The sequence below is a fragment of the Antennarius striatus genome, chromosome 13 (assembly GCF_040054535.1).
Source record: "Antennarius striatus isolate MH-2024 chromosome 13, ASM4005453v1, whole genome shotgun sequence".
Lineage (NCBI taxonomy): Eukaryota > Metazoa > Chordata > Actinopteri > Lophiiformes > Antennariidae > Antennarius > Antennarius striatus.
In genome coordinates this window covers 7,347,131-7,372,316 of record NC_090788.1, presented here as the reverse complement: position 1 = coordinate 7,372,316, position 25,186 = coordinate 7,347,131, and the positions used below count along the sequence as shown (strand labels likewise).

Here is a 25,186-nt window from a genome sequence, read left to right as displayed (position 1 = left end):
ATAAATAAACAAATAAATAAATAAATGAATACACAGCATCAGTGTATCCAATATGTAGGCAGAGTAAATCAATTCAGCTGTGCACTTATCAACTTGAGCTGCAAGACACAGGATTGACAGAGCAGCTCTGACAGAGTTTGATTTTCTGTTGCAGCTACTGTGCTGTGAAATTAGATTCACAGTCTCTAGCAGAATCCCACCCACCCCCCTCCATCATTAAGCTCTGGTCCACAGGGGTGTGTTTCCCTTTCCCTGTGTGTTAAGGGTTTTATTATATATCAGTCAAAAGTCACAGACGAAGACCATCTGGCCTGGGCTCTGATATTGATTCTGGGCTTATATACTCTGGGCATCCTTTTATTTGCTGTTTGATAAGATGTGATAGTCTGATAAGCTCCAACGAAAACACTGTCTACTATGTTAGCACCAGCTGCCCACATATTGAAGAGGATTATTGATATGGCTAACAGTACTTGGCAGTGTTACCAGACACTACACTTAATGAAACACTATTGATTTCTCAGTAGACGTCTGCGTTGTAAAGCGCAATCTTCTTTCTTCAAGTGCAATAAATTGATAAATCATTTTTCTAGACCACCAATCTGTGATGGAGACCTAGGTTCCCCATTAGGAGGACTTTCCATTTGACACCTGGTTTGGTGTGAGTGTGTCTGTGAGTGAGTGTGTGTGTGTGTGTGTCTGTGTGTGAGTGAATTACCCAAAATGATGAGCTGAGGTTTGCTCTTGACCCCCACCCCTGCACTAGTGCCTGCAGCCACCTCCACATGGTACTGAACTCCAGCCTGCAGCCCCCCGACCACCACTGAACGGATGGTTGCATCCACAGACTTATTGACGTGAAAGCGGGTTTCATTGGCCAAACACCAGATCTAACACAGACACACCAGACATGATAGATTTTAAGGTTAGTAATAAATTCAGTTTGCGTCAGTGTGCCAAAAGCAGAATGTGATCCAACCTTGTACTCCTGGATAATGCCATTCTGTTGGTCGGAAGGCGGAGGGTCCCACGATACGCTGATAGATGTGCTGTTGTGGTTCCCTACTGTCAACACTGTCACTTGCTGTGGTGGTGCACCAGGTGCTGATGGGTTACAAGCAGTATGAAAAAAAGAGCTTATTACATAACAAAAAGAGCATTTCATATCTTAATATGATTTTTGCATAACTGTGAAGCAAAGGGAGCTTCCCAATTTTTCCATTATACAGGGAGTCCTCAACATACGAACATTCGACTTATGAACATTCATAGATACAAGCACCGAGGCCCTGCCATTCACACACACATGCACACCTATGAGCAATTTTGACATGACCAATCCACCTAAACTGCATGTTTTTGGAGGTGAAAGGAAGTCAGAGAACCCTGAGAGAACCCATGTAGACACGACGAGAACATTCAAACTCCACACAGAAAGGACTCAAACCCGGACAGCGACTGCACTACCCACTGTGCCAATGTACTGGCCGTAAATATAGATTGAAATTTGATAAATAACGACTCACAAACAATTCAGCTTAAAGAACCATTTGTGTTTGTAGGTTGAGGACTACCTGTATTGACTTTTCCATACTTCTTGGCATCACAACTTAAACACATTAAGCATTTTTGCTTTCTCTATGTACATAAATGGATACATAAATGGTTTATTGATTATTTATCGACTCATACATATTTCTGTACATCCTCTATGAGGACATCGATACAAGAACATTGAGAAAGTAAAGTTTCAGAAGAGTCAACAATAGTCATTTTTGGATGTGATAACAGTAAATGCAAAATGGAAAATGTGGAGGTAATAATGACCCCAGTGGTGGTTTATGAGGCCATTAAGTACATCAACTTGACTTGAGTTTTTAAACTTAATTAAGATATTTCTTAATTGTTTACATACAGTACACATTTGTTGTATCTTGCTTATATTGTAGCTACACTGTCTCAAACCATTTCCAGCTGTTTTATTTCATTCATGTCGTCTGTATCCGTGTCAGATACAGTAGATCCTTGACTTAGAGTATAAATTTAACTTTAACTGTTGCATAAACAATAACAATTCCAACCAGAACAGCAAGATTTTTTTAAAGGTCCTATATTATTCTCTTTGTAAGTGACTTCGCACAATTGCCAGATGTCCAACTACACTGTATTTGAAATCTATCACCCTTAACTGACTTGCACAAAATGATTGCAAATAGGTAAAGAAATCAGCAGACGAGACAACGGATGGGTATGGATAGGAAACTATAAAAGTCGTGTCTCCTTGTTAGCCAGCAATTTCTTGCTGGCTAACAAGATGGAGGGGCTAACAGGATGTGCTTCAATGATATGTGGTCATGATCACGAATATTTCATTGAGAGCTTCCAGACGGTTCGGATGGGACCGGCAGTGGTAAGAGGAAACATGGAGGTCTTCTCTTCTTCTTGTGAACTACTTTGAACTGTTGGCTGTTGTGTGCCTATACCACTCTCTATCTTATTTTCACCTGCTAACCATCGCAATGAGGAGGAAGACAAATGGAAGCTAGGACGCTAAGAACTGTATATATCCGTATGCTTTTATTTTATTATCTATTCTCTATTAATTATGACTTGGTTTTCTTAAATGTTCCTTATTTTGACGTTTTGATATCATCTATGGTTTTCTCTGTAGCAGAAAACCATTGTTACAACTGTAACAAAAAAATATTCTTCCCTCAGAGGAAATGTTTTTTTTTTTTTTTGGTGAAGCAATTGCTGTTGGACAACTTTGCGGATGTACATTCAAGACAGGGCCCGTTTGTTTTCCAGATTCTAGGAGTTGGCAGGGTTTGGGAAGACGATTGTATTTGTAGGGAAATGAAAAAATGTGTTTTCATAATAGGATCCCTTTAAATGAAAGGAATTTCAATTAAGCCCAAAGACTAACATTACTTTCTTAATGGATAAGAACCATTTTGACCACATTTAAATGCTTTTTAAGTGGATGCATTTAATTTTTCAAGTCTTATGTAATTGGAACTGCTTCATGTCCTTGAAAGCATGCTGAAGTTGACTGTAAAGTGGAAATTGCAGCTGTCCTTCTGGGATGCCATATTCAAAGCTCTTTAAAGGACAATTTCCTATGTACCAAGTTACCTTGCTAACCTTCATGGACAGATTGGTGGATTACATAGAGTGCCAATGCCATGTATATGGCACAGGGGAAAAAAAAAATTGATTGAACTGCTCTAGGACCACAGTCTCTCATGACTCATATTAAAATTTCATTATGCTCTGATTGAGTGGATGCATTAACTTCTTTGAAATGGCACTTATTATGGCACTACAATTTACTAAAGCTAACTGCAGTGTAATGCTGCAGTGTTTGCAGATAAGGCAATGGTGGTCACAATAATGCAAAGCAGTTGGGACATAACTGCATTGTCTTATTTACCACCTGGTCTAAAAGCCAGTTACTTAATGTTTCCTGATGGGATTGGTTCTGTAAATGGCTGGAGAGAAATGCAGTCAAGAAGTGTGCAGTATGAGTGCAGCAACTTTAGAAGTGTTTGTATTGCTATAGAAGAGCAGTAACTCCAGGTGATCTATTCCTTTACCTCCAAAACAAAAGAAAAGAAAAAATAAATTGAGAGTCCCTCAAATTTTGGTAAAGGTGACCTAAAGCTTCTCTCTGATTGGTTCCTTCAGATTTTCCAGGACATGCAGCTCTCTGTGAGTCTGACCCACTTGCTGTTATTGGCAGTAAATTTGTTCAGCTTTCCTGTGTAATGTGATTGGACAATTCGTAACACTGTCTTTCATTTTCCAACCCACCATTATTATAGCTGTGGATAGGTGACTGCCATTATCTTTATCAAGACACTTTGAATATAACAATAATTGGACCAGCAGGGATTTCAAAAAATCAATGCAAATACAATAGTAATATTACAGTAATACACTAAGGTTGAACTATAATGGTTGACACTACTAGCATGGTAGAATACTTGAGGTTTGATTACTTATCTAATTAGAGATTTGGTGAGTCTCAACCATGACACCTCCTCTTTACCTCTGTGCACACAGATGTATATCTAAGAACATAGTTCTCAGTGAAAATATGAAGAAGGGTGGAGTATCTACTCCAAGTAGGACAGAAGTCCCTCTCTCAAGCAAAATAGTTCAATCTATCTCAGGGTCTTATTCATGAGTGAGGGAAAAATGAAATGGGAAATAGACAGGCAGGTAGATGAGTCGTCCACAGTAATGTGGTTGCTCTGCTGAGCCATAGTGATGAAGACAGAAATGAGCCACAAAGCAAAACTCTCCATTTACTGCTCTGTCTACACTCATCCATGGTCATGAGCTCTGCGCAATGACAAAAAGGACAGGATTTTGATTACAAGCGGTGAGAAATGAGCTCTCTGTCGGGAGTCTGGGCTCAGCTTTAGAGATAGGGTGAAGAGCTCAGACATCTGGGAGAGGCTCAAAGTTGAGCAGCTGCTCCTCCACATCAAGCAGAGGTGGTTTGGGCATCTGGTTAAGATGCCCCCTGGATTCCTTCCTAGGGAGGTGTTCAAGGCAGGTCCATCTGGGAGGAGACCAAAAGGCAGACCCAGAATTTGCTAGAGAGATTAGATCTCTTGGTTGGCCTGGGAGCACCTTGGAATCCCTTGGAATCCCTTCAGAGGAGGTGGGAGTGTCTGGGCTTCACTGTTCAAACTGATGCGACTATGACCCCAATCCAGATAAATGGTTGAAAATGAAAACAAGAACAATATGTACATATGGATTAAGCAGTACAATAAAAATTCCATATCAAGCATGCGCAGTTTTGGTATTGCTGTTTCAGCAAAGGGGTGGGGCTTGCCCAGTCAGTTGAGGGTTTTCACCAATATCATCAACCAATTAGTGTAATTCAGCAATTTCTGCATGAATAAAAACAATCCCTGTGGATGAATAATGGCTGTGATATAGTAATGACTGCAGAAAACATAAAACTAAATGCTTAGACTGACAGATATGGTCAAAGAGCATGCTCTTAATAATGTGACTAATACTGATGTGAGGGATGCTGAACACGGAAGCTTGTGAGTAATTTGAAGCAATTATTGCTTCCAGTGACTCAGAACATTTCAGTGTTTACTGAACACAGCTGTTCAATTAAACAAAAGGTATAAAAGCTGCTTAATGTCCCACTTTACATGATATAAAGAGGTAAACATAACCTGTTATGCAAATGACTGCAGCGATTAAACAAATTCATACATTTCAACAAACTAGTCCCCATATAACACCTGCAAAACACACCCTACCCAGTAGGATCAGGAAATAGGTCATATGGTGGTGGATACTCACAAATATGAGGTGAACTTTATTGTAGAGATCATAAAAGAAAGGTAAGGGTTAACTTCTCATACAGAGCCTTCAACGTAAAATAATGTTTTTTGTCCACGGCCAACAGTAGTACAGCCATTGGTAGCTATTGAAGCCAGTGAGAGCCAATTCACTGATTATGACTAGGATTATGGTAATGGAATGTCCTATTGGCACTGATTTATCTGTTAAATCAATAACTATATTGACCTCTAGTTCAATTAGCTCTTGTCTCTTCACTGTCCTTCCTTCCTGTCCTGGTCTCAAAATATCAGAGCATCACCATGAAGGCTATACCTACTGAGGGTACATATAGCATTTCATTTAATTTTCCATCAGCAGTTGTGGAAAGCTATAGGATCCATGACAGGAGTGATGGTGACGTCAAAGAGCCTTTTGCCTCTGGCCACATTGCTCTCACTCGCAACTCATTAAATGATTGTAAGGATCATTAATCTTAACATACAAATGCCACTTTATGTCACTTGTTTTGACCTCTGAAGCTCCTGAGATATCCTCTGCTAGGGTTTCACAAAGGTAGGGACCTGCCTTTGATGGATATCTTGTGTTTTTTGCATGTCAGCACATTTGCGGAACAGAGTATCAGTAGATCACGCCAATTTTTCCACTACTATGGTCTTTCCAGAGTCCAAGTAACTAGAGCATGCATACTGGTCCACAAAGACATTAAGTGATCCTGTGTGGCCATTTTAATTGGCTGGGGCTGAGTTGTGTTTCTTTTTCCCCACCAGCCGTATCCTTAGTCCACAGGCCTTAACTCTCCTACTGGGAGGAAGATGCATTAATGACCTCAGCATGACTTGCTTTCACTGCAAGCTAACCCCCATGCAATCCAAGTGATGCAGCATGAAAGCCCCATTGTTGTGTCAATGTTTGGGTGAAACAGTCGTCTTGCAATTCACAAACATTTGTTTTTTTCAAATTCATGGATTTTTATGTGATGAGCATCAAAAGTAGTGAATAATACTGTCCTATGACGAGGCTTAAGACAGCAGTTTGTCCATGGTTGGTAAGTTATTTCAGTAAGTTAGTTTATATTTATACCGCAAACATTAGCATTCAGAGAACTGTGGCTGATTGTGTTTGTGCTGGTAAACGAAGGGCGCATCCCTCTAGTCTTTTTTAGTATGTGACGGAGATTTGGCAGCAGGGGTCCACACATCAGCAGAGTTGGGCTTATGTCAAAAGCGACAGTTTTTGCCCTCCCCCTGTTTGCCCACCAACCCACAGAGACCAAGACCTGTCAAAGTCCCCTACTGTGCTGTCTGTGAAACCTGTTTGCACACACAAGAGACATGGCACTACAGCAGTATGCCTGTGTGGGTGGCTGTACTTGAAATGCCATTACGCATTACCGCTAGAAGCCCCAATATAACTGTGCAGTAAGTGGAGTCATTTACAAAGTAAATCTTGAATTACTTGTAAAACAGAGGCTGAGGAATTTTTTTTTCTCCTCAGTACTTTTTCGCTTACCTTCTTCCATAGTACGTGCTGTCATAGATTCACTGTCTGCACCCTGGAACTCGTTGAAGTATGGCCGCACTTTAATTTCATAGACAATGCCTTTCTTGAGACCAGAGAGAGTTATGTCCCTCTCTGAAGCAACCTTCAAGTCCTGTATCTGCCAAGGCCCTGGGGAGGGCAGACCTGAAGTCTGCCGGAACAGAACACGGTAGCCTTGAATAAACTGGGAAGGATTGTCCACCTGAATGAAGAGCAGAATGAGAGAGAGAGCAGCATGAATATACGCTCTATGGAAATGATGTGGGAGTCCTACATGAATTTAAAGCTGTGTACAGTTTTTGACTGCTTTATAAATTTTTTTTGACTATACAGTTTAATCATAAGTGGACAATGAAGAAATTGCACAAAGAGGGTCATGAAGTAAAGCTGAGACAGTCAGAGACCTTAAGCAGTATGTGAACACAAAATTCTGAATCACCAAGGAGTATATCATCAAACCTGACCAAATATATTCGGATAATACTCCCCCCCCCCCCCCCCCCTCTGTCGCCTTATTCCACATGTCATTGACAAAATGGACACTGAATCTTAAATATTGTGAAAACAAGAAAAAATTACTTGAAAAACAGTAGGTTTGAAGACTTGAATAAAAAAAAAATCATCTTCTCCGTTTACGAAAAATTGCACTGCAGATATAATGAAAACCTTTGGCTTACGTACTGCAAGCTTACACTTTTATTCAACATCAAATCCCAAATTAAAACAACAAAATATGACTTCCAAATCTGATGATGAAGATGTTTAAGTGGGTCTAAATGACATGAAATTGTATGTCTTGTCAAAATTTAGGAAATTAATATAAGAACATAACTACACATTTTTTAAATGCATTGAAATATGCATCGCATTTAAATATCAATTTATTAAACTCTAATGACACCCAAAAAACTCAATACCTGTTTTCTCATCTGACATTAACCTGACTATCTAAATAAATTTTACTGAAATACAGTATGCACCTGTACAACTCTTTCTAAAGGACATCAGAGGAATAAAGACGTCAGATCAACCAACAGCGCACACTTTTGTACAGCCACAATTGCCTGAAATTGGGAAAGGAATGTATGGCTTTCCTGCAACAAATAATGGATCCACTGAGGCCAAAAAAAACATAGCTTTACCCATTCACTCAGCAAGCAGCATTACAATGTGTAGTTGTCACAATGACAGCATAAAATAACAGACTGGTGTAAACCCTTCCTAGTGTCATTAGCCTGCAGCTGTATGCAGTATGGACACCTTGCCAATGGACAGAAATGATCACCTAATGGTGATGTATTTGTCCTAAATAGAAACATTACTCTTAATTCCTGCATTACCTCAAACCAATCTAAATTAATGGAGCACCAGCTGCTTACACTATGAATTCTACAGTGTATCCTATGTTTGCCAACAAATTCAAAATCTAGTGAGATGAAAGATTTGCTGCTGTGCAGGTAATAGTACAACAATAACAACCGAATTCCCCAAAAAGTAAAATTCACAAATACTTTTTTGTGAATACATTTCAGTGGTAAACAGGCTCATAGGTAGTGACTAATGATGTCATGATTATGATTATGAAAAAGGCATCCTTGAAAGATTCATATTAGGGCTGTAAGTTTAACGTGTTAAGTAGATTAATTACGCTACAAATTAACGTGCTATAAAAATTAACGCAATTAATCGTGAGTGGCAAGTCAATGCGCAAGCATTTTAAATTTGGCCCATTGAGAGACCTGTAGGCTGCAGTGACACGTCACTTCGTATCTGCGCCACTAGTCAAAAGCAGGGTGACTGACAACAGAGATGGACGCGACACAGGAGAGCGAGGCAAACCCACTTGGACTTTTGGGCGGAAAGTTTATTTAATAAAAGAACAAAGACGGGACTATCAAGAAAAACGCAGTGATTTGTACCTTTTGTAAAATAGAATTTTCATATCACCGAAGCAGCTCCAGCTTAACGTATCATTTAAATGCAAAACATGTCAAGGACACAGAGTTGTGTGTTGTCAGTTCCTGTAACGTTAGCTAACCCTTTTAAAGGCCTGTTGGCATCTTGCAATTTAGTTGCCTTATTTAGAGGCATGTTCTACTATTCATTTTGAATCGCTGCATTGAGTCAGCTTTAGTATTCATTTGGATTGAGAGTCTGCTTATGTGCCTATTTGAGATTCAGTCTTATTTTATTTCTGACTTTTATTTATTTAACTTTATTCGTATTGCATTTTTGAGAAATGCACCTGACCAAATTGGTTTGCTGATGTGCTTGACATTTTTCTTTTGAATTTCATTTATAAAGCACACTTGACCAATAAAAATGTGGATTTCAGATCTTCCCTTCTTGGTGCATTCTATTGATTAGTCATGCACTACAATTTTGTAATGTCCTAGAATTCAAATTCTTTATTTGGGGCCTTTAGCAGGTATGAGATTAAAATGTGATTAATTAATTACAAATCCTGTAATTCAATTTTTTTAATTGCCTGACAGCACTAATATGTTTAACAGCAAAGAAATGCTAAAAAAGGGGCAATAAACTATGTGAATAATTAATGTTTTTCTGTTTTACCTAGCATTCTAATCGGAGTTTGTACTGAAACCTATCACCAAATGTGTGTACTCACAGTCCATGTGACCTGCACAGAAGTCGAACTGAGGACCACTGGGTTGTGCATACTGACCACCACATCCCCCAACTCCTTCTGAACTCGACGATGGTCCACCCCTTGTGCTGTGGGACTAATGTCTGGGAAAGAGAAAGAAATGAACGCATGTAGAGGGAGAGCATTTCTTACTAATAGTAATCCATATCTATTTATTTTTTGCACCTTGAGTGCGGACAGGCTCAGACATTGGACTTGGGTCTCCAAGACCTTGACCATTGACTGCCCTGATGATGAACAGATAAACTGTATTGGGTCGCAGGTCCTTGACTGTGAACTCGGTGGTCTTCACATGGTCTGCCACCGTCTGCCAGCTGTTACTGACCAACTGACTGCAAAAATAAATGTATTAATTTGTTGAAATCGGGAAACAAAATGTATCACAGAAGTAACTCCAATTGCATGGGACAACACTGACAGGCTTTCCTCCTAGAGATTGTGAACAAGGATTAATTTAAAGCATTTAAAAAAAAATTGAAATGCATCCTGTCATCAACACTAGGAATATGACTACATATGATCTTTCTTGAATTGGGTGCGGAAAGAAAAAGCTCTTGTGCCAATATTACTTTTCAGTGTAAGAAAAATTTAATTTCTGAAACATCTAGAATTCTGTTTGAAAACATCTATTTTCTGCCTACATAAACATCATACATCTGTTACTGCCATGAAAGTTTGGGGTCACCAAATGTTACCCAAGGGTATAGGTCACAGACATTACCCAAAAGCCTCAATGACATATGAGGACACTGGGGAGATTGCCTCAGGCCCTGGTTCCCATGACAACGAGATACTGCTCTTTGTGACATCGATGACCTTTGGCTTGGAGGGTGGCCCTGGGAGAGCTGTGACATTGTGAGACACAAACTCCAGGAGGTCCGTGGACTCTGGCAACCGAGGAAACACAGATACACAAGATGAATACTAGCAAAGCTATACCAAATCACGCACAGAAATTTTCTTTTAGTTATCATTAAATTTTCTAAATCAGACCTCGGACATCCAAGTAGGCACTCCATGATGTTTCCCCACTAGAGCTGGTTGCCACACAGGTGTATAATCCCATGTCAGATAGCTAGGGAAGACAAAGACAATCCCAAGACAACTTTTACAATGAGGCAGATTTCAGATTTATTTAAAAGACTAAAATCCACTCATAAGACTTTCTCTTCTCATTCACATCACAATGTTACCGTTTTCAAGCTGCACTCTGCCGTTATATTTCACTGTATCCCATATATTTTCTAACTCTGTTCCCAATTGGTTCCTACAAGCTCTTACATCAGCCTAGGCTTCTGAAGGAGGTTCACAGCTACTCATACAGTAAAAATGCATTAACCTCCACTGGCCTGCATTTGGCTCAAGAAAAACCGGAGAGTGGATGAGTGGAGGAAACTTTAACACCGGGCAATTAGAAAAAAGAGCCTAGTAAGAGCTTACATTAATTTTCTTAATTGATTCCCTCCAATAATAGTCACCCCCCATTCCCAGAGCCATCAACATTATCATCATCATTGCTGACACAAGACATAAGTGATATGACCATTTGTTTTATACATGCAGGGGTATAGGAGTCCCAGAGCACTGTGATATCTCAAGAAAGAGTCGAGGATAGTGAGAGAGAGAGACTTTGACACTGTGACAGGACATTGTTTATTGCAGTTTGTCCATTATATTAGCCCCTTTAGACTCCTCTCACCAGTCTCTGTCCTTGAGTCCTTGAGTCTAACTGCTGCCTCACATATTCAGACCAAATAGCAGTGTTTAACAACTTTTAAAAATCAATATTTACTATTCATCTTTTAAAAGCAACCTGACTGCACTTTTCCATTTGAATTACATTCAGCTGACATCAGCCACTGGGTAAGAGTGTTTCTCTTTCATCTTTCACATGCAATAGAAGAAAAACAATAGAACAAATAGAACAAAAAAAGAAGAAAAAAGTAGATTCTGGATGTGTTTGAGTTTGTATGTCTGTGCTGATGCAATGCATGTAGATCCTTTTTCTGTGGACAAGTAATTAAAATAAGGAAAAGCAGATGCAGAATTAACCTTCTCTTCTACTGAAGAACAACAATTACATTGCACAGTACACATGTATAACCTCCAGGCAATTGGAAAGTGGATGAGTACACAGCATTATTAGTTTCACACATTTAAGAGAGATTCAACCAATTCTTCTCTAATGGAGCCATTTTAAGTTAAGCTGAATTGCAGCAATTGTTCGACTTCAGGTACAGAAAAACAGACAAAATCTTTGTTCTGTGCTCCTTCTACAGGAGATTGTATCATGTACTTCAACCCACTATCAGGTATCTTCTGTGAAAACTATGAGTTATTTTATAAAAATGAGTTATTTTTTTGCCTGCAGTTTTCACCATTGTTATTAAGAATTAATAAGGTTGTAATTTCATTGCTGAGATCTGATAATGCAGTGGAACCAGTGTAAATATTCATATGGCAACACATGCTTTTATTTGCAACCTTGTGGCTGATTGTTTTCGCTCAAATGATGTTGTGTTTTCACATGGCCATAGTAACCTTGGGTAGCACAAAGTGGTGGAAGTAGACAGATTAAGCCACCAAAACACACTGTAATCCCACCCTGGTGTTCTGGATCTGGAGGCTGCCGTGCTCTAGGAGAGAAAATCGTGGATCCTTTCCCAGCAGACTAGGCCCATTCTTTCTCCAGGTAACTGTAGGCTCTGGGTCCCCTGATGCCTGACACCTAAGTATGGACACACCTCCCAATATTTGCGTTTGATTGGATGGGCCCTGCCGGATTATGGGTGGTGGGCGATCTTTCATAGCTGAGGATGAAGAGCAAAGAAGAGTGTTATTATTTAAATTAAGAGTTACCCTATAATTTTGATGTCATGACTTGAGGATAAAAGTCTCTGATCTAACTGGATACATTTTGCCTAATTTGTGAAAAATACATGACCTCCTTACATGGCGTTAATTTGTGATTACTAAGAATTGCTTTAATGTCTGATGTTATGGTTCAATCACCAAGATATGTTGTGAGAGGAACTGAGCTATCTCCACAGTTAAGCAGTGTGCTCACTGCTCTGCATCACACCTTTGAGCTTTAATTATTAGGTAAGGATTAATGACGCTTCATCCACGGTGCTAATTACCATACCTTCTTATTAACACTTCTCAACACATTCATGCCTGTCCTCTCTCTTCCTACTCCGACTCAAGGCTGCACCTCCTCCCAGCTTTAACACTCTCAGGCACACAACTACTAAACTACGAATTATCATGCCAAGCAATACAACAACTCGTCTATTTAAAAGCTTTTTAAAACATGTTGTATCATCCAAAAAATAGCTTGTACACTGCAGCAGTAATTTCTCAAGCTCTCTAGGCCCCCACTTCCAATTTTCTTACGCCTCTCCATTGCTATCTGGTCTGTCTCCAAGTGTTTGCAGCAGGTTTCTCTGTGTTAACTATCATCAAACCTCCTTCTTCACTGTGAGTAACACAGGCTCTCAAGCCTATGAATAGTCAAAGATCCAGGTACAAGTTTGAGTAGGGACGGCAAGTGGAAATTCACATGAAATGAATGGTGGCAGAATGGCTTGTATTTGTGTGGCGAAAATAGCTGAAATATATTCTATAATGATCAAACTTAAAAATAATATATTGCACATTTAATACATATAATATCCTAGAGGAAGACCAAAGAGGACGTTTATGGATGTAATGAGGGAAGACATGAAGGTAGTAGGTGTGAGAGAAGAGGATTCAAAGGACAGGGCTAGATGGAGGCAATTGATTCGCAGTGGCGACCCCTGAAGGGAAAAGCCGAAAGGAAAAGAAGAAGAAAATCCAGGAAAACATTACCCAACTACCCAATTACCCAAACCCAATTGACTGGGACTCAAACAACACAATATCACTATTCTTATTTTGCTACAATGCTCTAAGAAATCCAATTATACATTCTAGCTTTCTAAGCAAAGTTAGTAAAATTATGCTTTTTGGGGGAGTGTTTATCACTTATTACAACCAGAAAATCCCCAGGCTACAAAATTAGTTTAAAACTAGTTTGGAGACGTAGATTTTTGACGACCATAAAGTTCTAAGCCTGCTACTGAGAGAATGTTAATTATGAAAAATACCAATTAGATGGGGCGGCACGGTGGCGCAGTGGTTAGCGCTGCTGCCTCACAACACGGCGGACCCGGGTTCGAGTCCCGCTCTGTGAGGAGTTCGCATGCTCTCCCCGTGTCTGCGTGGGTTCTCTCCGGGTTCTCCGGCTTCCTCCCACCTCCAAAAAAGCATGCGCTTGAGGTTGATTGGCCGGTCCCAAATTGACCATAGGAGTGAGTGTGTGTGTGAGTGGTTGTTTGTTTCTATTTGGCTCTGTGGTACACTGGCGTCGTGCCCGGAGTGTCCCCTGCCTCACGCCCTGAGACTGCCAGGATAGGCACTGGCTACCCCGCGACCTGCGTTAGCGGATTAAGCGGGTTGGAAGATGAATGAATGAACCAATTAGATGACATGATATAGATTATACTGTACATGACCCAAGCAGAAAGATACCTCTCAAGTCAACAGACAAAATCTGTTTTGTATCAAGCACAGGCTTGAATTAAGGCTTTGAAAAAGCTGATTTTGTTTCTGTGTAACCATGATCTTCTTTGACTGAGCAGTTAGGATAGATTCCACTACTGTCTGAAGTATTCAATTTGCGCATCAACGCTCACGACGTCACCTCATTAAGGATTTTTGGTAGGCAGTCACGGGGTACCGTGCGAGCATTCTGTTGGCTGATGGCATCCGGAAGTGCTCGGACTTCTGTCAGTCTCGGACTTTCGTGAGACACAAAAGACGCAATGACTCTGGGTATCTGCACAGGACCCGCCTCTTCAAGTGGACTCTCGCAAAATGGCTCCTCGGTTCATCGGACCCTTCCCCATTGACAGGATCATTAACCCCAATGCCGTCAGACTCCAGCTTCCAGCCTCCCTCAAGATCCACCTGGTTTTCCATGTGTCTTTGCTAAAACTGGTGACTGACAACCACCAGAGCCACCGCCACCTCCTCCACACACCTTGGAGGACATCCCGCATACACGGTGGATCGCATGCTGGATGTTTACAAGCAAGACAGAGGATACCAGTACCTCGTCGAATGGGAGGGATACTCCGGAACGCTCCTGGATCTCACGCTCCCTAATATTGGACCCACAACTGCTGCGGGATTTCTACGTCCGCAACCCAGGGGAACCCGGTAAACCGCCAGGTGGCGTTCCTTGGGGGCGGGGGGTGTGTGTGTGTGTGTGTAATGTCATGGTTGTGTTTTTTGCTCTGGTCATGTTTCTCTGCTCCGCTCTCCCTCCCCCCGCTCTGCAGTGCTGCAGCATGGCAGGAGGTGGTTCTGGGGTTGTGGGCAGAGCCTGGTCTCCACACCTGAGTTTCATCGGGCCGATTACATGGGGTCTATTTAGCCACCTTTCCCCTTTTGTTTAGCGCTAGAAGATTTTCAAGTCATGCAATGTGTCCCCGCCACGTTGCTGATGTTGGCCTTGCTTTTGACTCGTGGCTCACAACACTCTTGACTATACTCCTAATTTTAAGTCACTTCAAAAAAGCCTGTTAAATTTACTACTGTTCACTTACAACAATCAATCACGCCCCCATCCTCTGTGGTCCAAACTAAACATTTGGGTATTGATCTTTCTCCTGTGAGTGACAGAACAGGAGTAATTTGCTCTCCAAAAACACTTCAACATATGCTAATGTAGTAATGTGTGGGAAGCAACAAATGGAGAGAAAGGCATAAACAGCCTTTAGCTGGCAGCAGATCAGCACTTAATGCTTAATGCTGACATTAAAGCTTTGTCAAGAAAAGTGTGAAGTGTCTTTCTACCAGGGAGGTAAGGAGACTTTTATTTTGCACAGTTTTAGTCTTTTCAGATCATTCAAATTAACCACAGTGAGGTGATAATGACAAAGGTGGTTGTGGGTGACTGGCTTTTAGAGCATTGAAATGCAGCACCTCTGACTTTAGTGTGGGAAGATAAACGGCCTTTTGTAAAGCAATGTTCTGGATTTATAAGGTGCCGCAGGCTCATGTGTACATTTCCTGTAGAATTTTGAAAGTTACTTTATTAAACCCCAGTGGAAAAATTCTTTTCTCACTCAATATATATTTCACACACATACATGCCAGAGCACACACACAAAGTGCTTGCAAACATGTATTTAAGAGAGATGGTGGTGTGATGGGCAGCCAAGCAGCCGCACCCCAGGGGCACCCTTTAGGGTTTGTTTCATTGCTCAAGGGCACCTCGGCAATGCTCAGGAGGTGAACTGGCACCTGTCCATGCTTTGATTTATGCTGGACTTGAACCAGCTACCTTCTGGTCCCCAAGCCAAGTCCTTGTGGAGTATACAGCACAACATCACAATAAAACAAAGTGACCTGACATCAAAAAGAGAATAAAAACGACGAGGTCTTTAAATTAAAATCTAAGTTGTTACCTCAGTTGCCAATTTCAAACAAGATGATGAAAATTAAGAGATATCAAGAGTCAGGGCGAAATGTGTGTTAATCTGAATAATATCATGAAAATAACATTGAATAGAAGCACACTGCCTAGCTGTCTGGATGGTAACACATAAACATCCACACTTAATATGAAATCACAATGTGTGCCTGTGTATACTGTAATTGCAAACTGCTATAACACATTTACGTAATATTTTTCATTGTAATGTATAATTTCACCAGAGAAGAAGTGACGCTTCTGTCATCTACCAGCTATTCAAGAAATCTCTCCAGATGATACCATGAGGAAAAATGTAATAGCTTTTTTCTAGTTAAATTACAAGTGGTTTGAGCCATGCAACCATGGACTAGTTTTGTATTATACATGAAATTATGCAAATTTACTTAATTGGGCGTAACAATAAAATTTATCCCAAAAAAAATATTGTCATGAGTGTTGGTGCTGAAATTTGAAGAACTCTTAAATTGTAGTATACTGTAGAGAAATTGATATTCTCTCTCTTTCTCTCTCTCTCTTGTGTGTTTGTGTGTGTTTGTGTACAGCCTTACCGTCTGCTACCTCAAGCTGGGCCTTGGCCATGATACTGCCTGCTACAGTGAGAGCCTGACAAATATAATATCCTGCATCAGAGCGTTGCACAGAGGAGATGGTCAACTCTCCATTCACAGACACGGAAATGCGGCTATCTCCCTGTATTGGCTGGTTGGGAAACAGAAGATCCTAAAAGGAGCAAAAGTGGGCGGATAATGTCATTAAATGTTTTAGCAAGTCTGAATCTGCCAAATCTTTCCAACATTCTCTTTCTGTTATCTTTTTTTTTTACTGAAAAGTGAGATATGCTTGGGTTTCTTCTGCTATTCTCTCAAACTACATTAGCACATTAGTATTATTACATATCATATACCACACGACTCTAGCATAGGAATAGGGAAACTATGACTTATGTGATTGTAGGATTTGTAAACTTGCTTTTACTAAATAATTTTAAGCTTTGCATATGCTTTGTTGCATGTTAATAGTCAAAACCTTTAATAAGGTAGTTTTTACATGTCATTTGCATAGTACAAATAAACACTCATTCTATCTGCTCCTCAGCTGGCCCACCTATCAAATTTTAGTACTCTGTGTGGCTCACCAGTCAAAAAGTTTGCCCACCCCTGCTTTAAGATGTTATTGATACTGTTTGTGCTGTTTTGAATTTACACAAGCGATTAATCTTATGTTTTCTATTACAAATTGTGAGATAAACTATTTTAAGTAATTACTTTGCCAAATTAAGTGTTAGGTCATGACATTCTATTTTATACTACTCACACACTAATGTGTCCAAGATATGCCTTTGAAATGTTTCTTTATTAACAATGTGTAATTAAGTTAGAAAAGTAGTGGCTTTAAATGCCACTTCACAAAAGGGTGCTAATCCCACTGTGATAACCTGCAGTCACTATTGTGAAACGCATGAAGTTGTGGCTTCAGCACTGGCTGTATCTGCACCACAAGGAGGCAAGCTGATGGGCAGGAGAGACAATGCACTGCTTCCATTATGACTAATGGCTCCATTGCAGTGCAGTGTTGTTGTGCAGAGAATTGTGTGGTCATAGTGGTGTAGATGAACAATAAATGACCATTTCATTATCTGTGTGTGGAACAAATACACTCATGCCTGTCTCCTGAATTTGTTTCTTCTGATCTTTGGCTAACTCTTATACAGCATCAGTCAGACACACCTTCCAGTGTGATACAGCATGTCTGCACAACAAAATGGGCCACAAGGGACAGCCTTAATTGTCTACTATGCAGAGATACCTACGTAATATTTGATATCATGTGGTGCATTGTGTCAAAATCAGTATCTTTACCTGGTTACCCTCTCGTTGCCAGAAGACAGTGGGCTGAGGTTTGCCTCTGGTCTCGCAAGGAAAGGTAGCTGTTCGTCCTTGGGCAACAATCTGGTCTCGGGGTCGCACCACAAACTGGGGTGCCTCTGCAGTTTAAGGTATAATAAACCGTGACACAATAGCAAGACATTTACACATAGCGTATTACAGAAGGACGAGGTGTAAAGAAAAATACCTGGGCTGCAAATCAAACTGCTAACTGAGAGCTTCATGCATTCTTCATTATATAGAACACACAAGCTATTAACATAGATATGAGATCAATTTTGAAGTGAGCTAAATCCATACATAAACCAAACTGTATACAGTATCTTTTCCACAAACTGCTAGAGGAAGCGTGGGATTTATAGTAAAAATGTAGATATGCATGTCCAATATTGGTCAGATGGATGTTTGTGGAATGCTGCAGAAGTCCATGCATACATGTGTGTGATTAAAAAAAAACAAAGAGAAAAAAACACATGCATAATGGGATCAGCTCTTACTTACCGACAGGGCGAGCTGGTGACACAACAATGGTGTGGATGAGTATAGCACACAACATAGAGAGGAGAACAGCAGAGGAGTACAACAGAGAGACAGAAAAAAAGAATGGAAATCAGAAATGAATGATATGGAATTGAATTTCCAGCCAAGGGAGGAGGGTGGAGCTCCACCAAAACAAGGTGATGGCATGGAAATAACACTCTAGCAAAATTAAGGGGGACTAGTAATTAAATATATATACTGCATATATATGCATAAAAAATCTAAACTTGACAATTTGACAAACGTTTAGAAGTTTAAAAATTTGTTGCACCTAAATTTCCACAGCAGCCCATGGGAACTTTAAAATAAAATCACAGTTTAATGAAGACATAATAAAATTAAGAACTTAACTGACAGACTCAGTTAAAAATGTATTTTTCCTTCTTTTGGGGTTTTTTCTTGGAAAATTGTCCGGTTTTGGCTTCCTTGGTGATCTGCGATAACTTGTTGTATGTCTTGTTACATTTTACTGAAAATAAATATACAAATCTAGCTTCATATAAGTTCTGAAGATAGGGTCAGGATATATTTCCCAGATTTAAGACAACTAACATATGAGTTTTTGAAATAAATGGAAAAAAAAAATCAATAAATGGACTATATGCAGAAAGAGAATGAGCATTTAATGGGATCAGTGATGAACGACATGTGATATACAAATGTGTTATTTGTTGCTTCAGCATGAATTGTTCCTTATCTTAGTTTGTATGAATATTTTCACAGTGCCCAGTTTAATTCTAATAGTAATGTAAAGAGCAGAAAACTGAGGGAACATGACTTTCCAAATAGCAATATTGTTTATCTTCACAATATCAATTTTACTATGGAAGAATTTCCTCTCATACACATGGTGTAAATATGGAGTGAGCATGCTGAATGGAGAATTAGCCTCCTGGGAGGAGTCATAACAGTTCACTTAGGGCCAGTTCAATTGTTCATATCTGGAGCCTAGCTGAAGATCTGAAACAATCAGCTACAACAGCCCGTTACAAGAAGGAAAGAATGAAGCCAGGCCAAGCTTTGGAGCAGTGGGGCAATAACAGTCATAAGGTGGGCAATAATGGATTGATTGTCCTGCGACCTGCTTCGGGAGATACCAGAAACAACAAAAAGTTACCAACCTCTTATAGTCAAGTAGGCAGAGGCCTCCACTTTACCGACACGGTTCTCTGCCAGACAGGCGTAAGTTCCCTGATCACTGACAGATGCTTTCTTTATCCTCAGCAGGAAGTCCTCTTTATCATATCTCATATCATACCTAGCAACAAAAGAGAACAATGACATCAAGTGAGGTTGCTTTCACAACACAAAAAGATCAAAAACAATCATCTGCATATGAAAATGTTTGTTTTAATGAATGGCAAAACCAAATACACTGTCATTGAATGGAGTTTGTATAAACTCGTGCAGTGCTTTAGATGGTTGCTTTTAGGAAGCTTATGTCATTTTTGATAGAATAAAGAATTTCTAAAGCAATTGCTGCACACACTCCACTACAGAGGCAAAAAAGGGGGCAATTATGCTCAGATGAAGGCATGGCAAAATGAAAGGTGCTTTCAGCTGGAACCTTAGCTGTTTCACTATTTCAATATTTATAAAACAGAAGCACCCGGTGCGGTGTTGTCTGTGCATATGCTATACTACATATGTGTGTGAGCGCATGAGAGAGAGAAGGGGTGGGGGGGTATGTGGAAGAGATAGACAAATAGTCTGCGAGGAAGGGAGTGGCAAAGTCTGACAAACTGAATTTGATAAATGAGCCGAGCAGTAAGAAATGACTAATTCATAGACACGTTACATGCACCAGTGTGTATGCACTAGCGCAGCTTAGTGTAAGGCAGCAGAGGTGCAGTTGAAAGAGAGAGGGAGAGAGAGAGACAGATGGAGAGATAGAAACCTCTCAGCTACCATAGTTTGGATAAGGGTCTCAAAGGGGCTACAGACAGAGTAAGTAGAAGAGTCAGGTTTTCACTCTCTAGGGTCCTTTTTGGTGTGAGAGCTCCTGTGAAATTGTCTGGCCAACCATGCTGACTCAAAGATGGTCAGCAAGTCAGGCAGAGAAATGGCACAAGGAGTGAGAAAAAGTCATATTTGAAATAGATGTTCCAAAAGGTGTGGGCAGAATATCGATGAGAGTTGTGAGGTCTGTCCAGAGTCTGGTGAGGACTCCATTCACATCACATCCCTGACCCAAATACAGACCTCCCAGGAGGCTGATGGGTTTAAGTGAAGAATGAAAGAAGTGGAAGGAGGGAAGTGAGGCGAAGATGGGTCTGAAAGTAGGACATGTTTCTAGATTCAAGGGTTCTTGGGGTCACAACTCAGGTAGGCAGACACATAACCAGACACAGAGGCTGTTATTATAGTCTACCTCACAATATAAAGCGCTCAAAGTTCAGGAAAACGGAACCTTTTTCATACAGTACTGGGATGATACCTTATATTTCTCATGGCATTCTGTAATTCACACATTCTCAGTTGTAGTTCTTTGTTAAAATGATGGATGCTGTCAATTTAATCTGCTGTTTTGATTATCCATTCAATAGCACAGCAATATACCTTCATTAATAGCCATCTACTTTGTGCTGTTTGTTTTTTGTTTTTGTTTTTGAACTTATGAGACCAACCACATCCCTATCAACACCCAGTCTTTTCAGATTCAACAACTTAATTATTTACCAGCTTCACAGGGTCATCCACTGCCACCACCACCACCACAGTCAGTGACTCTCTGGGCTTTGACTTCAGTTTAGTTAAATGCCTATTTAATAATACTGTATTTGCTTTCTTCTTCTTTTCCTTTCAGCTTTTCCCTTCAGGGGTCGCCACAGCGATAGCAAATACTGTATTTGCTTTACTTGATAGTAAGTTTATTAGTAAATTAGTGAATTTCCTTATAAAAAAAAAAAAAAAAAAGCTTAATATTAATAAATTGTCCACTTTCCATCATTTGGGAGAGAAAATACAGTTAAGTATGGATTAATCTGATACAGCTTGAAGACACTAAAGCACCGCTTGAATATGGGAAATAAACAAATAAATAAGACTTTAATGGATGGCCAGACTGTATAATGAGACATATTATAATTAAAGGGATAAAGCACTGAGCAGTAACTATCAAGATCCCCATGACAGGCAAGTAACGACTTCATATTAATATTATTCCAATGGGATTGAAATAAATGCTTAGGTTGTAGGTCCAGAACAGAGAACCACACTGCAGGAACACTGTGGAATATGATGCAAATGCACCACAACCTAATGTGCATCAGCATTTATTCATTTTGACTTTTACTGTATGATTATGTACACACACAAACAATTGCATACACACACGGACCATTACATTACACTTTATAACACACATCCCTCACCTGCCGCGGGGAATATCCACATCCTCCTTTTTCCAGCGCAGAGTGGGTTGTGGGTCACCCTGGACATGACACCTGAACTCCACACTCTCGTCAACTAAGACCACCTGGTTCACAGGTCGTTGCACAAACACTGGTCTCTCTGGGTGTATACAGCACACATAACAGAGCGGCTAAATATACTTTTTTGACAGTGATAAGTGCATTATGTAGAGCAAATACTCAACAAAATCAGGGTTTTTGTCCTCTGTCTGAACCAAGAAAAGAGTGAATGTATGATTCTTACCAAACACTGACAGTTGAGCTTTTTCACTTTCTCTTTCCCCAACCATGTTGGCCGCCACACACACATATATCCCTGAATCAGTCTTCTTAGTATTGGAGATGGTCAGCTTTCCTCCCCGAACCTGCCAATAATACACACAATTTCATAAACCATTTCAATACATAAGTGCTTGCCATTGCAACAGTTCCAGGTAAATGCAAATAAATTAATCACTGAATTTAGGTTGCATACATGATAGAGCTGTTCAAGAGCTGCTCAAGAGCTGTTACTGGGGAGAAAACCCACCGTTATTCTGTCATCTTTGAGGTCAAGGCGAGACTTCTCCTTCCTCCAGAAGGTGGTGGGTTCGGGATGCCCACGTGGAGGCTGACACTCAAGACTGGCTGTCTCCCCAACAGCCACAACCACATCTTGTGGGTTTTGCCTGAAGTCATCACGTAATACTATGAAGCAAAATAAAGACAGCACAAACTGTTATTCTCATTGTAAGAGCAGCTCATTCAGTTTATTAGTTTGGAGTGTTATTAGATTCCATGAAACGGAAAGTCATTTTGAAGATGAGCTGTCTTGGATTTACTCACATACTACCTTTGTGTAATACACAAGTCCCAAGACAAATCTATCAAGACCACCTCACAGGACTCATAGCAACATCTCAGTCTTAATAACACAGCTTTTCCCGAAGGGGCTATGGCCTCCTCTCTGATCACAATAGCTAAATGTACGAGTGGGTAAGTAAGGCATTGATCCAGAGTACAATACACTGTGTACAGGAAGAATGCCTGAATGAAGAGAAAGGAACATAAGAGGAAAGTTAAACTCATTCATTTCAACAATAATAATCGTTGTTTCTCTTCTGCTGACCTTCCACAAACTTAAATGGTTTACTGAAATAAAAAAAAAAGCACTAACTATTCTTAAGTGCAAGGTGGAGTGGATGAACAATTTGATGTGGAACTTGGTCTGGATGGAAACTTTATGGAGTCCACAGTTTTACAGTTTCATTCTCTGGGCTGTATGAGTGAGCTCTCACAATTAGTTGGTTTATTGAGCTCTAATTGTCAAACTAATTCACAGATTATTGCGTTTGTTGAAGATAGAATGCAATAATCTGTGAATTTACCCACTTTCAGTAAACTCCTAAAATAAATCAACCAATAGATTTTAAACCACATGTCTTTTATGCAGAAACATCTTATTTTGCCTGGGATCATTTTTATTACATTTTGTGGTATTTTGCTGTTCTGTGATTAGTTCAGCTTGGAGGATTTATTCTTCATCTGAAGATGATGCGTCATCTATTGTCAAATTTATCCTGGACCTCAGGATCAGACCTGGGATCTGTTCGGCATGGAAATGACATCAATACAGAAAGAAGTGAGGTACTGTCTGGAGAACCTTTATAGTCTTTATCTGCAGAGGCTAATGCTTGTGAGTGCATAGTTGTTTGTGTCAATACCTTCAAGAAACGATTGCTTTATGTATGAAAACTCTTTTACCATTGATGATGTCACTCCAGATATTATCATATTAGGTTAAAAAAAGAAGAAGCAATCTTTAAAACTATTTTTGTCTCTGCTATGTCTATATAGCATTCTTAATATAAATAAAAATAAACATTACTCATGAAATGTGGGGTTGTTTTCTCATGTATGGGGCTCACCTTTGGGTTAAAAAAAATATTTTCTCCAAATTAAATGTTGTTAATAATGAATGTGCTGTGATATTACTGTGTCAAACCAAGCATGGCAATTAAACTGAACAATTCTCAGAAACCTTGTGAAAGCTGTAGTTTGAAGATGGGGCTGCACTTTGCAGTTAACACAGGTTCAGTTGATGGTTACATGAAAAGAAACGGCATGTACGAATTGAAAAAGAAAACACCTGTGAGCGAGGATAACTGACTGAATCAAACAAATTTCTGAAGCCTTATGAAAGGACAAGCGAGGAGGCGCAAGGTCTGATTTAGAGCCACGGGTGAAATGGTTTCAATATATGTCATTAACAGCAGCAAATGTCAGTGAGATGTTCCTCATTGTGGGTTATACTGATTCTTTTGAAAACATCCAACATATCTGTTGTGTTACTTCTGAAAGGATTCACTCTTGAAGCCAGAAAAAACAGCACTACAGTGCACCCTCATGCATTCGTGGGTCAACACTCGCGACTCCATCTCATCGCGAATTTTTGGTTTGGCAGTCACGTGATACCGTACACGTATTGTATTGGCTGATGGCATCCAGAAGTGCGCTCGGTTCCATCAGTCTCGGACTTACGTGAGACAAGTGCTTTAAACAGTCTATCAGAGTGTGGGAAAAGGTAATACAGATAGTAGGTGGTTTAGGATCAGTATGGGGAGGGTTCATAAACGTTTAAATTACCATAAATAATAAGATAGTTTTTTGCTCGATCGCAGATTCCTGGAAAGCATTAACCGCAAAGATCGAGGGTGCACAGTATATCAACAGGTAACATGTGGGCGATGAAATGGGACAACATTCCTTGATTGTTTACACTTTTATCATATTAAAATTCCATCATTGACACTTTTTTCACTAGATCCTGCCACTGTTGGACATTTTAATTAATCTATGGCAGGCATGTCTGTACTTTATTTTTTGTGGTCAAAGGAGTTATGGTTTTGGGATTTTCCATTTGTGTTTTCCCCTTTTGTTCTTCCTGTCCTTCCAGGACCTGCAGGGCTTGTGTATGGAGGAGGCGTGACGATGAGGCACACCAGGTTACAATCAACCTTCATCAACCTTTCTATATAGCTGGTCCTGACTCTCACTACAGTGCCAGATAATTCCGTCTTGTTTGGCAGCGCTATCCAGACTCTTTGCGACCTCCTGAGTACCTTTTGTTAGTGATGTCTGAATGGCGCCCCATAGATGGGGCTTCGAACCGTTTGCAACAATTGTACCGAAAAATGTTTCATTACTGGGCGCCCCATTCATTGGGAACATGGATGCCCTCTTTGGAAGGGTGACTGTACTGCAACCACAGTCAATGAGCCATGAAAACAGCTCT

At 40.1% G+C, this 25,186-nt stretch overlaps 1 protein-coding gene across 2 annotated transcripts in view; it reads right to left on the bottom strand.

Moving 5' to 3' along the window:
* The window catches only part of LOC137605849 (roundabout homolog 2-like), a 74,270-nt gene that overhangs the window by 11,601 nt on the left and 37,483 nt on the right, over positions 1 to 25,186 (bottom strand). For both annotated transcript variants that reach the window (XM_068330698.1, XM_068330699.1), the window contains exons 3-17: positions 22,442 to 22,599; positions 22,157 to 22,277; positions 21,874 to 22,012; positions 19,621 to 19,757; positions 18,461 to 18,472; positions 17,933 to 18,057; positions 16,622 to 16,793; positions 12,152 to 12,357; positions 10,541 to 10,622; positions 10,269 to 10,434; positions 9,713 to 9,879; positions 9,509 to 9,630; positions 6,850 to 7,081; positions 980 to 1,104; positions 719 to 890 (exon numbers count right to left, since the gene is read on the bottom strand). In XM_068330698.1, coding sequence (XP_068186799.1) covers positions 719 to 890; positions 980 to 1,104; positions 6,850 to 7,081; positions 9,509 to 9,630; positions 9,713 to 9,879; positions 10,269 to 10,434; positions 10,541 to 10,622; positions 12,152 to 12,357; positions 16,622 to 16,793; positions 17,933 to 18,057; positions 18,461 to 18,472; positions 19,621 to 19,757; positions 21,874 to 22,012; positions 22,157 to 22,277; positions 22,442 to 22,599 — 2,136 coding nt within the window. The remainder of the gene's footprint in view (positions 1 to 718; positions 891 to 979; positions 1,105 to 6,849; positions 7,082 to 9,508; positions 9,631 to 9,712; positions 9,880 to 10,268; positions 10,435 to 10,540; positions 10,623 to 12,151; positions 12,358 to 16,621; positions 16,794 to 17,932; positions 18,058 to 18,460; positions 18,473 to 19,620; positions 19,758 to 21,873; positions 22,013 to 22,156; positions 22,278 to 22,441; positions 22,600 to 25,186) is intronic.